The 18,716-nt window shown below is 36.0% G+C and overlaps 1 protein-coding gene across 7 annotated transcripts in view; it reads right to left on the reverse strand.

The window, feature by feature from the left end:
* Positions 1–962: 962 nt before the first annotated feature.
* ip6k1 (inositol hexakisphosphate kinase 1) overlaps positions 963–18,716 on the reverse strand; it is a 101,506-nt gene continuing 83,752 nt past the window's right edge. For 4 of the 7 annotated variants that reach the window (XM_067395760.1, XM_067395763.1, XM_067395761.1 and 1 more), the window contains 4 exons: positions 16,998–17,202; positions 14,603–14,784; positions 13,441–13,616; positions 964–4,485 (listed from right to left, as the gene is read on the reverse strand). In XM_067395760.1, the coding sequence (XP_067251861.1) occupies positions 3,970–4,485; positions 13,441–13,616; positions 14,603–14,784; positions 16,998–17,202 (1,079 nt within the window). In that variant the 3' untranslated portion in view covers positions 964–3,969. The other 3 variants (XM_067395767.1, XM_067395766.1, XM_067395764.1) reach the window with 3 other exon arrangements.

Raw genomic sequence — 18,716 nt, forward strand, 5'->3', positions numbered from 1 at the left:
TCTGTAAACTATACTACTAACCAAACACTCCCTGAAAACTAAACAATGGTTTAACTCATGTGACTAGCATCATGTGACGTCATTCTTATGCTGCCGATATTTTGAACACATTTTGGTAAATATCCTCTTAATTTTTTTTCTATATTTTATCTCCAATGAATCATCAAGGAGTATATTAATTGCCCATCAACTATCTAGGGAACATTGTTATGGTTTACAATACTTTTATGAATTTATTTGAAAAAAATATTAAAATATGAAGTTAGCCTGATCAAGAAAATTACATTTGGTTGGCCAAACAAGCCATTGAAATTATGAGGCAAAATGGTGAAATTGTTAACTGTGTTACTTTCTTACGTCAGCCGTTACTGTCTGTTACTGTCATTGTCAACTGTTACTTGCGTCAACTGTTACTGTCATTGTTAACCATTACTTGCGTCAACTGTCATTGTCAACTATGTCTGGACAGATTTTTTACATTTTAAATATGCTTTTGATATTATTTTAGGGTATTGTTTATATCCACATGGACTAGAGTTTTACATGGCATTCTTAAAACTACCAAAATTATCTTTAAAGTAGATGTATGATTAAATGCTCTTGTCCTTAATGACCATGCTGAGAAATTTACACAAATATCTGCAAAATCTTTTAAATTATCACTGTACATAGAATAGACTAAATAAATCAACAAACATTTAATATTTGAGTAACTTAATCAGTGTATGTAGTGGCATACATTTTGTTAATAATAGTTGACAAACTCACCAGGGATTTTTTAAAATTGTTTTTTTGGTAATATCAAAATGGTGTTTAGCAGATATGTTACACTGATAAAATATATAAACTAAAACCAATATTTGTTTTATTGAGAAAGCATTTTGCTGATATGAAATGTACCCTAAATTAAAGAAAAGACAAACAAGTAAATTATTATTATTTATTTTGGACTGCACACAGAATTCCTTCTATTTAAACTCTTATTTTGTATTCAAAGTTATGGTTTAAATGGTCTTCTGTTTTATTTGGTCAAGTCAAAACAGCAACAAAATATTAAAGAGACAAGACAACTTTTCTTAAATAAACAATTTATATCTCACATTCAAAGTTGTCATATTTTTTCTTAAAAAAAAAAAAAAAACATCCATGCAACAACAATAAAGAGAAAAGGATTGTTTTCAGGATGAGGGGTAATAACATTCTTTCTTTTTATGCCAAATCTATGAATGTGGGATCCTCTCTCATGGTTCGGCACAAATTAAGGGTTTAGATACATAAACCAGCTACAGAATGACGCCAACATGTTAGTGATGATGTATTCTAATTGTAACTTTAGTACATTGCTCATTTATTGTGAGAGAACACATAACGCATGTGGCATTTGTTCTTCAAACATTTCCCTTCAACGGTTACGGAAATGATCTGATTGTGCTGTGATGACTCTGTTAAACAATGTACGCGATACACTCCTGGGCTCCCAGTTATGGCTATTGACCAAAATCACACGTCTAAATACAGACACATCCCTACGGCACAACTCCGCATAGATGCCATGTTTTGTAATGTTGATTTATGATTTATACACCACATGTGACCAAAGTCAATAAATGTAGGACAAGACGAACGAACAAAGTTATTACAAGTATATTTGCTCAACTGCTACTACAGGTGGATGAGATGTCTGTTTTCCAGAGAGTGCAGAAAAGTGTCCATGTTTCAGCAAAAGGATGATACTATAGTGCAATAAATGATTCACCTAGACAGAGAACATGCTGAACGTGTCATTCTGCACTCAACTGACTTGACGAGAATGAACCTAGGGACAAATCTTGCTACATTTGCTGATGGTGGGCAAATTGTCACTGTGTATCGGTGTAGTTAAGATACTTCAAAATGCAAAAAAACAAAACAAAACAAAGTCATGCTCTTGTAATGGTGTTTATAATAATTTACAGTGCAGAAGTTAGTGAGCACTAACTAAAGCAAAGATAAATTTCTTAATCAGTCGTTTTATCTCATTTGTTTTTCAGCAAAAATATCTAAATATTCCTAAAACAACTGGAGGATGAATAAAAAATGGTTTCAAATATTAAAGTTTTTTCTAGATTTGCCAATTGGGTAAGAAATTAATTTGATTTTTTTTTTTTTTTTTTGTAAACAAGTCTTAATACCTTACACAATTTTGCTTTTCAAGGTTTTAAGGAAGTTTAAATATTCTGACAGATTAAGAAAATTATTTTTTTGCAGTGAGGTTTTCTTCTGTAATGATAACCTCGTTACTGACAGGGAAAGACTTTGTAACACAAGGGTAATCTAAATTCAAGACTACAAATATACTATCCCAACAAATATGTAAAAACTGTAAAATGTAATGATTGCTCTAAATGCACAGAGTTAAGACAGCTACAAAAAAAAAAAAAAATCACCTGACTGGTTAAATAGACACGCATAGCTAAGCTTAATTCAACTATTGCCATAAGGCCAGAATCATCATGTTGTCATCAGAGATGAGTGGTTTAAAACCTCCCTTTAAACACCTCCAACTCCTACAATAAAGCTTTAAATCAACGACTCTGAGCTAAACTGCTCCCTTTAACTCCTGGAGAAATGCTGAGAACAGCTCATATTTCACCCCCACCCCCCAAATAACACAAGAAAAAAAACAATACTGCATAAAGATATTTTAAAACCATCAAGACTTTGTTTGCATTGTGGCATGATTTTCATAGTTAAAGGTGATAAAGAGGATCTTTTTCGTCGACTGAGAAACCTAAGACTGTTACTGAGTTTTTGAAATGAGCGCATGCGTAAAGAACAACCCCCCTCCTTTCGAGGGAACGCCTCCCAAAACGCGTGCACGAGTACTGGAACACGAGTGTTTACCACCGGCATTCGCTGTATCGTGTTAGTGGATTCATTATGTCGGACTCACCGCAGGTAACTCATAATCTGCAGTTGTTATTCCTGTCTCCGGACAAAAACATCGCATGCGGCGCCTGAGGAGTGTGGAAAGTTACTGGAGCGTGCAGCCGTGCTCGTCTCTCATATGGAACGTCAGGGCAATGATTGACAAGCCAGAGGGCCAATCCGCGCACATCTCTCACGAGGAATGTCACGGAAGTGATTGACAAGCCAGAGAGCCAATCAGCCAAAATTGGCTGATATTTTTAAGGCCCTACCTCGTGCACAGATGATGTATATTAATATTATTCCTTTCAGTGCACCTAATAAATAGTCTTTTATCAGTTAGTAAAGACAGTTTCAAGTAATATTGCAAAAATGTATAATACAAAACATCCTCTTTAGCACCTTTAAGCATATTTATAATATATTAATAAATGAAAAACAAAATCAGTGTTTCTGGATAGAATGTTTTGTTTGTTTGCATTATAATAAGATATGGGGAGAAATGCTTTCATGCTTAAATTAACATAAATAATAATGGCACAAAAATCTTAAAGGTCCTAAAAATAGGCTTTATTTAGGCAATATAACAAGATTTATTTTCTTGTGATTTGGGGTAAAATATGACCTGTGCATTTCTTCTTGCGATTCACTCAAACTGACACACACAGACACACACACTTGCTCTTTCTATGGCAATCCCACACTTTAAGAGAGACCCTGACAGTGGACGTGCCCTGAGCTCACAGTTCATGACTGCAGTACTTCAGTTGGCCACATGGTGGTGATGAATCCATGTGACAAACAAACTGAAACATCTTCTGATAAGGGGAGGCAGACTAGTAGCCATTTCTTTCATGACAAGAGAGTCAAGAACCTTCCTCCATTTCTTAAGTATATGAATCCCTCATGGTTCAAATACTAAGTGAGAAACAGAAAACACACCTTTAGGTTTGCGTTAATGTGCAATCTTTATAAACCTCTTTGTTTTTCTATGAAAATGTCAATAGTCTGGAGGGAGGAGCTTTTTACATTGGACTGCAACTAAAGGAACAATGGGTTTGGCTACTGGTTCTCCTCACGGATTTGCTGCAAAATGTTGATGAGGCTCTCTAGTCCAAATACGTAGCCGCGGTCAGGTCCGTCGTGGACGGTTTGGTCATCCCGGAAACCTTTGAAGGTGCTGTGGGCGAAGTCTATCATGCGCACATCCACACTGAGCACCTGAGGAGGGGTATGGGGCTCAGAGACAGGTGGCTTCTCCAGAGAACCAAGCAATGTGGCCTGATTTTCCTTTTCAGGTGGCAGTTCTGAGGGTTTCTGCCACCCGTCGACAGACTCTGGATCCTTGCCCTCATATATGATGAGCAGCGAGCTGGAGTAGAAGCGGTACGAGGCCTGGCGCTCCAGGACAGCCTTCAAGCTACACAGTTTGCTCAGGATAGGCTCAAAAAGGTCTTTGCGTAGTTGCGTGCCATTGTGCATGAATTGAAAGAGTGCATGCCGAAATCCCTCAATGGAAAGACTACGGCCATAGTACTTGTTCCTGCATAGATAATGACCTGTGTCCATCTGGTACACCTGCAGAGTAAGGAGATGAGGAGAGGTTGGTAAGGCTGATGCAACTAAATAAAGCTATGATGGCCAAAATGGCTTGTGATTAATCACCTGTTATATTCTGTCAAGGCTTGATTATAGTCTTCAAGTCTTTCACTGGCTTTTGCTTTCAATCACTTTGCTTTTTGGTCAGGCCAATGTTTTAAGATACACAATGTAACTTTTTTTAATAAATAAAAAAAAAAAATGACAATGTTATTAAAGGGTTAGTCCACCCAAAAATGAAAATTATCCCACTCACCGTGAAGCCATCATAGGTGAACAGTAAACCATATGGCTTTAGGGGGTTAATAAAGGCCTTCTGAAGTGAAGTGATGAGTTTTTGTAAAAAAAAATATCCATATTTATAACTTTATAAACTAGAATTACTGCTGTAAGAGTGAACTTTGACCTGACGCATGACGTATTGATGAACACGGAAGCACAGAGGACAGAGCAAAACAAAACACAGGTCACAAATTAGAAGTCTAAAAAGAGAATTAAAGAAATGTCGGTGGAGCTTGAGTTTGTTGCATCCTACAACGTCCTACATTGGAACTCGACTCTCTCGTGAGCACGTGGATGGATGTTACTGAAAGCTAATGATTATACCAGTGGCATGCGGTCCATATAAGCTGCAAATGCTCTGCATACCCAAGCCATTCGTGGAGTCTGCAACTAATATTAACATTATAAATTACTATTAAATCCCTTGTTTGATGTGTACCAAAGCCTACACGATTGGTAATGTGTATGTAACTGTCCGTAATTTATTTATTTGCCAAACTACGGTAATTTTCTTTAAATCTGCCAATTACAGAGACTTCCGGGTAAGCTGATCTACAGCAGCTTTTGCGCCTTTGCGTTTTTGTTATGAAGCGTCATCATCGTCCCGCGTTCTCATTGGTTTGCTGGTCTATGCGAGTTTACATGGGCAGGATAAGCTATGAGCGGACCGCTCGCCCAAGAGGAAAAATGAGCTGCTGCCAGATCTCGATCACCGAAAATCACATTTTATTTGATACAAAACTAACTAGACTTAGCCAAATGGGGAAAAATCATAACTTACACTATTTTCATAGTATTTAATTTTCTCCACAAGGAAATTAGCCTAATTTCTGAATGGAAACTGAAAACAAAATAAATTGTTAAAGACAGTCGTACTGTAACTATCAGATGATGTTAATCAATAGTCTGTGTGTTTGTTAAACTCATCAGTTTGCATAATTTCATTTTATTTTTTAAAGAATACTGATATTTGTATTTTTATAGCCTACTTATTTTATTATAATTACATTCTACTTTTTATTTATAATATACTGCTAATACTAATTATACTATATGCCTACTTATTTTTAATATTTTAAAAAGTACTTCTGGCATACATTTAAATTGTTTTTAATTTAAATTATTGTATAATTTCAAGATTAACAGCAAAAACAGCATGGCCTGATTTTAGTTTGTGAAATAGACATCATAGCACAATTCATAGACATCTGCACAATCAGCAGACGGACTGAATGAAAATGCAAATTCAATCTCTGACAGTAGGTGGCACTTTTGGAACAGCAGCGATATAGCGTTTCCTTGGTTACTGCTACACACAAAGCAGTGCTGCTTGGCTACTACTTTATACGGAGATAAGAGGAAATGCCATCAAAACTTTTCTGAAGACCCCTTCAGAGATACATTCATATAAACCCTAATTCAATATTTATATTATTCTTTCTATATTTTGCGAACAGTGAACTTGTGCATGGTGCAGTAGACTGGGGCATGTGTTTTCCTGTTTGTTTCCGTATTTAGCGTGTATCTGTGTTAACATCCTGTTTACAGACTTTATAAATATTTCCATATATTACATTTTGGGAAATTATTACAAATCAGTTTGTTTGCAAGCCCGGAATAAAGACTGACCAAAATAAATCTAAAAACGTTTGGATTTATGGCCAATTGGACTACTGCATCTCTCTCTCTCTTTTTTTTTCTTTCTTTAATTATAGTTCAAATCATCCCAGATTGGACAGCCGTATGTTTGACACCCCTGGTCTAGAGAGAACGTTTATTAGCTATAAACCCAATCAGCGTATAGCATTATAACTGCATTGGCTACATTTTTTAACCCAGCATACCCGGTTAAAAAAGTCACCGCTCGCCACTGGATTATACTCTATAAAGTTATAAATATGGATATTTTTCTTAAAAAAAAAAAATGCATCACTTCACTTCAGAAGGCCTTTATTAACCCATTGGAGCCGTATCGTTTACTTTTATGATGGATGGATGCGCTTTTTTGGGCCTCAAATTCATGGTTACTATTCACTCCCATTATAAAGCTTGGAAGAGCCAGAATATATTTTAATAAAACTCCTATTGTGTTTGGCTGAAAGAAGAAAGACACATACACCTTGGATTGCTTATATGGGATCATTTTTTGGGGGGTGAACTAACTCTTTAATGAGGGTATGCAAAAAGAATCCACCTTCCAAACCGTGTCTTAACTCAAATACACTTTGATAAACCTATAAAGCAAAACAAGCAAAGTTTACAAGCAAAAAAGGAAAGCGACAGAGTCTGTATTAAAACCAGGATCTACAGTGCCCTCCACAATTATTGGCACCCTTAGTAATTATGAGCAAAAGCAGCTGTGAAAATAAATCTGCATTGTTATTCTTTTGATCTTTCATTAAAAAAAAATCACAAAATTATAACCTTTCATTTAAGGAAAATAATTGAAAGTCGGGGGAAACTCACATTATGAAATTTTTCTCCAAAACATGTTGGCCACAATTATTGGCACCCTTTTATTCAAAACTTTTTGCAACCTCCTTTTGCCAAGATAACAGCTCTGAGTCTTCACCTATAATGCCTGATGAGTTTGGAGAACACCTGACAAGAGATCAGAGGCCATTCCTTCATGCAGAATCTCTCCAGATCCTCCATATTCCAGCTCCATGATGGTGGTGCTTCTCTTCGGTTCACTCCACTCAATTGTCTTTAGGGTTCAGGTCAGGGGACTGGGACAACCATGACAGAAGCTTCATTTTGTGCTCAGTGACAAATTTTTGTGTTGGTTTTGATGTTTGTTTTTGGATCATTGTCCTGATGGAAGATCCAACCATGGCCCATTATTGGATTTCTAGCAGAAGCAGTCAGGTTTAGATTTTTTATCTGTTGGTATTTGATAGAATCCATGATACCATGTATCTGAACAAGATGTCCAGGACCTCCAGCAGAAAAACAGGCCCACAACATTAGAGATCCAGCAGTATATTTAACCGTGGGCATGGGGTACTTTTTATCCATGTGTGCACCAAACCCATCTGGTGGGTTTGCTGCCAAAAAGCTCTTTTTTAGTTTCATCTGACCATAGAAGCCAGTCCAGTTTGAAGTTCCAGTTGTGTCTGACAGCTGAATATGCTGGAGATTATTTCTGGATGAGAGCAGAGGATTTTTCTTGAAACCCTCCTGAACAACTTGTGGGCATGTAGGTGCTGTTTGATCTTTTTTTAGGCTTTCTGAGACTCAAGACTCAACTAATCTCTGCAATTTTCCAGCTGTGATCCTTGGAGAGTCTTTGGCCACTCAAACTCTCCTCCTCACTTCAAATTAGGACGATTTAGACACATGTCCTCTTCCAGGCAGATTTGTAACATCTTTAGTTGATTGGAACTTCTTAATTATTGCCCTGATAGTGGAAATGGAAATCATGGCTGGACAATTTCATGTTCATGATCACCCTGGTGTGCTAAAAAATGTAAATATGAATGGCAATATACTTCAGAGATATTTTACTCATAAAAATTTCTAGGGGTGCCAATAATTGTGGCCAACATGTATTGGAGAAAAACATTTATTTCATAATGTGAGTTTCCCCCCACTTTCAACTGTTTTCCTTCAATGAAAGATTAGAATTTTGTGATTTTTTTTAATAAAAGATCAAAAGGATAAACAATGCAGATTTATTTCCACAGCCGCCTTTGCTCATAATTACTAAGGGTGCCAATAATTGTGGAGGGCACTGTATATTGACTTGCCTACTAGAATAATCTACAGCAGATCTTCAACTCTGCTCCAGTGTTATGGAAGCTTATGGGTAGCAATATTCAATTTGAAATGTAATATGCAAAATGGCAATGCATTTCTCTGTATTTAAATGAACATTTTCCATACCATATGTGCAAAGTTTGGAACAAAATGATAATTCAAATTCAATAATATAATTTATATTTGCTATTTCCTATATTAGTTTTAACATATAATTTAAACATATATTTTAATGTTTTATTAGTTGCAAAATTAAAAGGAAAATGTATTACAGAAATTATTATATATGTTTAGCATGTTTAAGCAAAAATTGTTGCAAATGATCATTAAAAGTTATTTTTCTTAGGGTGTTTGACATCACACCTAGTTCGTTTGAGCCCTCTAAACCAGTGTTAATAATTTGTGTCATAATTTTTGCCAACAACATTTTTTCACGGACGAAAACAAGACGATGACTAAATAAAAATGCTTTTTGAATGACTAAAACTTGACTAAAATCCACTCTCATTTTCGTCAACGAATAAACGAAACGAAAATAATAGAGAGGGAAGATTTGGGAAGATATCTAGTCAGTACTGCTGTCCTGTGTTGAAGATGCGCACATTTGAAGTGTAACATGAAAATGTTGGGAAAATGTGGCGCTGTTGCACACTCTACAGGCTCGAGCAGCAGCACTTCAGAGTTCAGACTGCTTCGCAATTAATAAATAGCGCACATTTATGCCATGCAATTGCTTACGAGCTAATGTTGATGAATTATGACAATGTTTACTACACAATGTTTATATGGTAATATGTTTTAGATGGTTGTAAGAATGCATATTTTATCTCCCTCATCTGAACTTAAATGAGCAGCCTGCAGACAGTAGACATTTCAGAATAAGAGTCACGGTGTATACAGGATACTTTATAATTATGTTTTCCTGGTCATTATTGTTTTTAAAATTTTGTTTACACATCAAACTGTATTTAACTTAATTTAATTTCTATTTAATTCATAGTAAACTACTGTATCATCTGTCACAGGAAGGAAAGACTAAGAACATTATTTGACACATTATTCAATATATTTTACAAGTATAAGGGTTATTATAGTTAAACCTAAAACCATAAAAAAAATCTTCATTAGTTGAAATAAATGTGAACCTTATTTCACCTAGATTCCAAGCTTTGGCTTAACCTGATGTACTAAAATAACTAAAACAGAAATAAAAAACTATAATGACGTTTAATAGCAAAAACGAAAAGACAAACACAAAAAATTACTAAAACTTTGAACTAAAATTACTTTGAAAGCAAAAAATCTAAAAATCAAATCTAATCAAATTTTTTTTAAACAAAAACGACCGGTTTGGACTATAACGAGCTTCTTCCTGGGTTGGTGACATCATAAACCCTGCCCACGGGAACATGCAACAAAGTGGGCAAGGCCATGTCGTGCAGCATAATGGAAGCGGAAGAGTTGTGTACACCGGACACGAGTGTCAAAAGATAATAGAACCCATTATAATAATCAGTAATATTTTCTACACTGGATGTGGCGCGGAAGACAGCTTCCAGAATCTACAGTTCAATCAATGCTGGATTTGCACAAAGGCTATTACTGAAAGATGGAGCAGTTCCCACTTTAAAAGCAGAAGCTGCTGTTTATTTGCCCCAAACTGTAAGTACATTTTATTGTTTGTACATGTCTTTTAAATGTATGGTTCTGTTGCTATTTTTTGGTTGCATCAAGGACGTAAACAAAGACCAACTTGGTTTGGCTTCAATAGCCAGTTAGCCAAATTCTATTGCATACTTCAACAAATGCCAACAAACTTCTATGTTTATAGACAAACAGTTGTTCATGCTATAAATTAAACGATACCTTGACAAAAAAGCTACTACTCAGTCATGTATTCAGCTACAGTAAGGCTTTAATCAGGATAAAACCTGATTGAAAGCTGACAAACAGCAGTGACAGCATATCTAATCACTTTGACACAAATACAAAATTAAATACCATACCATGAAATACCATTCATAAACGTCCTTTAAAAGCTGGGATTGCAGAGGTTCTGCTTGACCCTCTTCATCTGGGTCTGATTCGAGCTCAATTTGATAGAGCAACATAGATGCCATTATTTACATTTCCACTGAAGCACATGTAACAACTAATGGTTAAAGGGCATGGCGTTTCCGGACGCTTCAGCGAATCACAATACACTGGGCCAGCTAACCAATCTGAGCCCATTGCCTATTTCAGAGGGAGTGGTATCATAGAACCAGGAAGTCAAACCGGACGTTCAAATGACAATGGAAACAATGTAGAATAAAGGTAAAATATATGAAAAATACGTAAAAAAACAAAACAAAAAAAAAATGAAGCATTAAGACATGTTAAACTGTGCCCCACAAACACAATCAAGCCTAGAAAAAAAAACACTGAACCACCCCTTTAATTGCATTTACACCCACAGTTAACACACTTGTGATTGCATTTTATTAAATGTCCTGCAATAAGTGTAGCAAAATTCAATGTGGAATTGAAAAAGTAATCAGAATCGATCACGTTCCCGCCCCGCCCTGTCAATCAGAACCGATCACGTTCCCGCCCCGCCCTGTCAATCATTGCACCAAGGTGGGGCCAGGTGATGGAAATATGGGGGTGGTAGACAGAGCTATTAAGAGCAAGGAATTTATTGAATTGGAGCAAGAACAGAGAAATGTCAATGTTTCTGAAGATTATGCGTGTCAGTCAGTGATAGAATTAGTATATTATTAGAACCAAAGATATTCATGGTTAGAACACCACACAGAACGCGCCTGGACTTGTGCACCTTATTGTGAGATATCACGCTGTGGTGTATCTGTTAAAGTGCTGGAACAGCCGTGGCGCCGCGAGTGAGTAGTACTTTACAATAGGTTTCTTTACTTATAGAAATAATCTTAGACAAGCTGTCTGAGATTATTGCGTGCTATATCAGTATGTTTTTTTTTTTTTTCTTTCTTTACCATTCTGATTGTTGTTTATGCATCAATAATAGGCCTTTAATAAAATGATGTGTAGTCCATCTGGATGCTAATGTTATTTATAAAAAAAAAAAATAATAATAATAATAATTTATATTCCCAAAAATATCTCTGATGTTTAAACCCCTCTTTCACACGCTAGAAAATTGTTTATGAACACTTTATTTAAAATTTCACAACTAGGAATATTTTTCAACACTGTACAAAAGCTATCATGCCAAAAAAAAAATTCCTATTCCAGCACATCCCAAATCTGCTTTATTGGAGTATACTGAACTCATTGTCATGTTCAAGAAACTAGTTTGAGATGATTTGAGCTTTGTGACGTGTATTATCCTGCTGAAGTAGCCATCAGAAGATATGTAGCCTACACTGTGGTCATAAAGGGCTGGACGTGGTCAGCAACAATACTCAGGTAGGCTGTGGCTTTTTAAGGATGCTCAATTGGTCCTAAGTGTGCCAAGAAAATATCCTCCACACCATTATACCACCAGCATATGTTCACATCAGACCAAAGTGCTTTCTAAAAATGATGGGTTTAGACATCACCAGAATTATTTTTGGGAACAGAAATTATTATTATTATTGTTATTATTAAATAACATTTATTAGCATCCAGATGGATTACACATTGTAGGCCTATAATTGTTGCATAACAACAATCAGAATGGTAAAGAGAGAGATAAAAATACAATCATACTGATATAGCACGCAGTAATTTCGGACAGCTTGTCTAAGATTATTTCTATGAGTAAAGTAACCTGTTGTAAAGCACTGTTCACTTGCAGCGCCGCAACTGTTTCTGCCACAGCGCTCATGATCAGGCGCGCTTCTCTGTGAGACGTTCTAACCATAAATATCTATAGTTCTAATAATGTACTGGTTCTATCAATTAAAGATGCGCATAATCTTCAGGAACTTTGACATTTCTCTCTTCTTGGTCCACTTCATCTGCCAGTAAATGCATCGCTGCCAAGAAGTTGTGTTGAAATGCATGAATTTCAGTTTATCCAACATTCTAACTTATTCTGCCTCACGTAACTAACAGTAAAAATAAGTTTCCATTAAATACAATACTAATTAATCATGAATAACAGTGTTTTCATATGTAAATATGGGTTTGTGTTGAAGAGCCGCTAACACCGTAATCTTTTCACAATGTTTTCTCTCTTAAAATGCAAGCGAGTGTAAATGTCAGCATTATCATATATGTCTAAAGAACTGAAGTCTGTCAGGTAAAACGAGCTTATTGATGCAATTCAGTCTGCTATTTGATTCCAACCATTACTCCTGATCGGAGGCTTCTGTAAATATTTCGTTTATATGTAGAGTTACACTTCAACTAAATTTAATGGTGCACCGCAAAAATATGTAGTAGTTTAATTTACGGTAAAACTAGGATAATTTGTAACTTACACATAGCTGGTGAGAGAGCTATGCTGAATTCAAGACCGCATACTAGCTTACTACGTTTACCATATCTTTCTATGGCAGAAACAGTGAGAGTAGAATGATAGTATGTAGTAGAATGGTAGTTCTGAATCCAGCACTACATTCCTGCAGTCTTCACTTGCAACTGCCTCATTTAAGCAATCCAAGTTGAGCCAAACTCTATAGGATAGTCACTCTCCAGGAGCAGGGTTGAAGACCCTCCTATTCTATAGACATACATTTACAAATTACCATAATGACATTTGTTTTCCAACAAATGTAAGGGACTCCTGTCTCATCTTTAGATTCAAACTTGGGTGACATTAGAGTACCAACTAGGCCAAGAGTTTAAAATTCTAATCCTGAACTAATTCAAATCAGCACCACTGCAGTACTGGTGTTTCCCTGACATAAACATGATAAACGTGTCTCAGGTCAAAGCCATACGCACCTGCATGCCGCACACACGCACTCCTAATGTGGCAGATGTGCTTTGCTCGCATTTCTTCATCTGGCGGGCGGCCTTTTCCTCTGACGCATCATCGCCGTGTTGCCGGGTGCCCATTTTCAAGTCCAGGATGCAGGGGTAGTTGAAATGATGGACCACATTTTCCAGCAGCAGAAATTCTGGTGAAGGTTTTGGGTCAAGGATCATAAGAGAGGAAATACATATGCACACAGTCGTTTTGCATGTATTTATACTATGGTCTGTCTGAATACTCGATTCTGATTGGCTGGAATGTATGCGTTAAAACTGTTTAAGGCACAGCTAGCTCCAGTATAATCACTATTGTAAATGAATGCACTGCCTTTACTGTAGCATGTGCACGTAAAGGAACACAGAAACTTGATGTCGAGGCTGACCCATGACTAATAAAACAGCATTGATACTGAAAAGCTACATCATATTCCTTAGCAGTGAGTTGATAACACTGCTTAAGTTATTAAACTGATGATGGAACTCAAAAATGACTTGCATCATGCATGATTTTCAGTGTTGATGCAACAGTTTCGTGTTCATTGAATTGAATGCAACAGTTAACATAGAAATGGTTTTACAAATTATTTTGACATTATTTGTTCTAATTGTGATTTGTGAGTAAAGCCAGAAACAGACTTGACGCAATTATGTGAACTTGTTCTTGGCTGTTTGAACACAACGGCTTTGGTCTGTCTGAACAGTAGCTACCCTTAGTAGTCAAAATGAGCATCACTCAGGCAGAAAATAAAAGTCTAAAAATGTTTCCAAGCAGCTCATGTCCTAAATGTTTAAACTAGCAGATGCATTTTACCTCATTTACAAAATGCCAATTTAAAATATAATGTATAAGGTACACCTTTGGAATGATTGAAGGCAAACAAGCTATAGAGAATTAGAACATTAATTACACTGATAGATAAATAAGTAAAGCATTAAAAACTACATAAAGCTAACGTATCCTTTACAGAATACCTCACTGTAAATGTTAAGATCCAAAGAGCAGTTTTAAACTGTTGACTCAATTCAACTCCTTGTCAAAAAGTAAATTTGTCAAATTTTTCTATCAACTACATATACTTTTTTTTTTTTTTTTTTCTCAAAAATCTGACATTCTAACTCTAGAGTAAGATACTGTAGAGCTTCCTGTCTTTGGACTCGGAGCGCATGCGGCTGAGTTGTTGTTTATGGCAGCGCAGACTCCAGGGATTGTGGCTGATCTTCTCTGAGCTCAGGCCGCTGTTGCTGTCCAGCATCTGGAAGGGCACATCTGAATGAATCTGGAGATCCAGAAGAGGACTCTTCAACTCCTGCAGACTACAGAGACACACTATTACCCACAATCCAATGTAAGTGTGACACCTGAGAATGTTTCATGATTGCCAACTCTTAGAATTAATATATTTTACATGGAAATGTTTGCTTGGCAAGTTTACTGATTCACACAGATCAGCTTGATAGGAAGAACTGTGTTATAATCACAGAGATCACTTTCCAGTGTGATCAGTTGTGCAAATTTTAAATTAAATGATTCAAAATAATAAGTGAAATTGAAATGGGCACAACTGAGCACATTGGAAAGGTGATACAAGTTCATACCAGTATGACAATTTCCTCACAATGACATCCTTAGTTCACAATGAATGTTAAAATGTTTCATTTAAATTATAAAATGTTTAAAAGGTGCCACAGAATTGAAAACTGAATTTACCTTGGCATAGTTGAATAACAAGAGTTCAGTACATGGAAATGATATACAGTGAGTCTCAAACACCAATGTTTCCTCCTTCTGATGTAAATCTCATTTGTTTAAAAGACCTCCGAAGAACAGGCGAATCTCAACATAACACCGTCTGTTATGCAACAGTCTGGATCATTAATATGTACGCCCCCAACTTTTGCATATGCCAGCCCATGTTCAAGGCATTAGACAAGCCAATATTAATGTGCACAGCTGAATCATCAGACTTTATGCAGGTAAGCAAGCAAGGACAATAGCGAAAAATGGCAGATGAGGCAATAATAACTGACGATACATGATAACATGATATTTTAGTGATATTTGTAAATTGTCTTTCTAAATGTTTCGTTAGCATGTTGCTAATGTACTGATAATGTGGTTAAAGTTACCATCGTTTCTTACTGTATTCACGGAGATCAGAGTCATGATGTTATTTTCATTATTAAACACTTGCAGTCTGTATAATTCATAAACACAACTTGTTAGCTTTAGCCCTGTTAGATACAGAGGCTACTATGAAACTCATTCATAATCAAATGTAAACATCCAAATAAATACCATACTTACTTAATCGGGTATGCTGCATGACGAACACTTTGTAAAGATCCATTTTGAGGGTTATATTAGCTGTGTGAACTCTGTTTATGCAATGTATTATAGAGACGCGAGCTTGGGGGCGGGGAGCGTGAGCATTTAAAGGGGAAGCACGCTAAATCGGCGCATATTTAATGATGCCCCAAAATAAGCAGTTAAAAAATGAATTAAAAAACCAATGGGGTATTTTGAGCTGAAACTTCACAGACACATTCAGGGGACATCTTAGACTTATATTAAATCTTGTGAAAAGGCATTCTAGGGCACCTTTAAATATTGGCTGTAATAAACTAAACTAAAAGTTTTAATCAGAGTAAAATTGTTCAAATAAATTTAAAAAGAAATATTAGCTAAATTTAAAGGATATTTTTGTCACAAGACTAAAACTACAGTACAGTATACAGAAATGAACACTGGAGTGGACCATAATAAACCATAATTTGGATTAAAAATGTTATGCACTTTAGTTGAAAGTGAAATGCTTGATAATGGACAAATTATCTTGACAATGAACAAAATACAGGCATGTTATCAGCCAAGGACAAAAAAGCACATGTGCAGGTAAAAGCTACTCATTTGCTGACAACAGAATTAAAAAGTATGCATTGTGTTTTCATGCATTCATGAGTAGAGCAGCATTTACTGTGAACTGAGATGCTTCAAGACATTAAAAATGCATGTAAAAGGTAACAGTGTCCTCACTCTGTAACATGTAGTGCTTCAGACTATATATTTATATTAAATCAGAGCCTTTGCCAAATGTACCATATCAAATTCACGCATCCATGCATTGTTAGAAATTATTCAAAGTTATCAGCCAGTTGGCGAGTATCAGGTTTTATACAGTATACTCACCAACACATTTTTTTTTTTTTTTTTTCCACTTGGCGAATTACCTGGAGGAAATACTAAGGATGTTCCACACACAGAAAACTTCTATTGAAAGCTACCGTATCCATGCATAAAATAAATATATTTTAAATGTATTTGAAAACACGGCAATTTTCCCCATGGATTTGTGCAATTTTATGGGTCATACATCTCAGGTTGGAAAATCTGTATGAATACGGAAAAATCACATCCCTGGCTCTGGGAAGCTGCTGTTGACACTGAAAGTTTTGCTGTGTTCATTGTGGTTATCATAAGTGGTGGATTCTTTTACACATATTCCCAGTATACATGGACGTTCACTCACTTGTCGTTACCATCGCTGTCAAGAGCCGGCCTGTCTTCTTTGTGCTCACTGCTGGACCGATGGAGGCTACGGCGAGAGTGTTTTCGGCGAGGTTGATCTCTTTCGGACAGCTCTTCATGGTCCAGCCCCTCGCTCTCTTCATATGGATATGCAACCAGATTGATGTAGCCATCAGAGTCACCCTCAAAACACACCAGCACCACACCTAGACAAAAAGAAGAACATTTACATGTCAACTATTGAGATCTCGTGTATGCTAAGAATCCAATAAAGAAAAACATAATATAAACATTAACATTGATTTAGTTTACAAAATTGACACATTATGATGCAAGACTCCAATTATACCAGGTTTTGGACTAAATTCAATCAATAAACACTTGCTAATCTATTAAGGGCAAATGTACAAATACACAACAAGCAAAAGAGGATACAGTCATGTGATTTTATGAACAATCAACATGGAATTACTGCTGATATAAATCATTAGGTACCTACAACTGAATTGTTACATTGGTCATGTACACACTTCAGTTAAATAATGTCATTAAATATAATTACATTCTGTATAAATTCAAGTACAAGCTTCAAATTTAGTCCCGAAGATATTCATATAGTAACAACCAAATGTACATAACTGTACAGCATACACAACTAAACAAAGTGTTGTAAATGCAGTGATGTCACTCTGACAGTCAGTAAGAAACCATGGTATGTGTTTTGACACATTCACAAATTTGCACCTCTGTTGATGATAATTTATTAATATTTTATGGATTTATTTATTTAACCTTTATTTAACCAGGCAAGTCATTAAGAACATGTTCTTATTTTCAATAACAGCCTGGCAGGAGAGCAAAAGTCTCCTGAAAGACATACAGCCATACATTACGATACACACACACACACACACACACAATCAATTTATTAAAAATCAAATATTTTATGGATGTTAATGTCTCTGAGGGAAGGGTAAGAAGGATAAAAAAAAGAGATTTAACTAATAGCTTTTGCTGAATAACTGATGGTTTGGGTAAAGAGAAAGTCAAGACATATAAACATTGATGACAGTGATTCAAAGAAAGCCATGACTGAGTTTACAGAACTGCCCAAATGCCACAAAAAGAAGCACTCAGATAGGAGCTCAGATAGATGTACATGTGTGGGAAGGACACAATGAGACAGGAGGGCAAGTGGAAAGGGCTGAATAATCCCATCATGCCTCTGTCTTGAAGCTCATATTTACTTCCAGGATCCATCCTCAGTGATGTCAGCCAAGCAACGTGAGCTGATGAATGAAGACTGTGATGATGCCTAATGAGCTAATTCAGGGAGAGCTCTGTTTAATAGGCTTTAGAGACTTATATCTGAGCTTGTTTTGCAGCAGCCTTGAAAAGACATGCTGTACACCGAGCTGATCAAGTGCCAAGGTTGGCTCTGGAGTTTCCTTCAGGTATCTGCTCAGTAACTTGATTTTAAGATCCACCAAGATCAGCTTTGATCAGACTCTAGCCTTTGATATTTTGCATAATTAGGTAATAAATTCTCCTATTTTCAGGCTGATTTCAAAATGTTTCATTTCAGCATAAGCAATTTATCTGTGACACGCACACACTAGAGACAGGGCGCTAAATAAGCCAAAAAATATTTTATATATATTTTAAAGTATAGATATATACAGTACTACAGTGCAGTCTGACAAATTACATTTTGTTTATA

The sequence above is a fragment of the Chanodichthys erythropterus genome, chromosome 10 (assembly GCF_024489055.1).
Source record: "Chanodichthys erythropterus isolate Z2021 chromosome 10, ASM2448905v1, whole genome shotgun sequence".
Taxonomy (NCBI): domain Eukaryota; kingdom Metazoa; phylum Chordata; class Actinopteri; order Cypriniformes; family Xenocyprididae; genus Chanodichthys; species Chanodichthys erythropterus.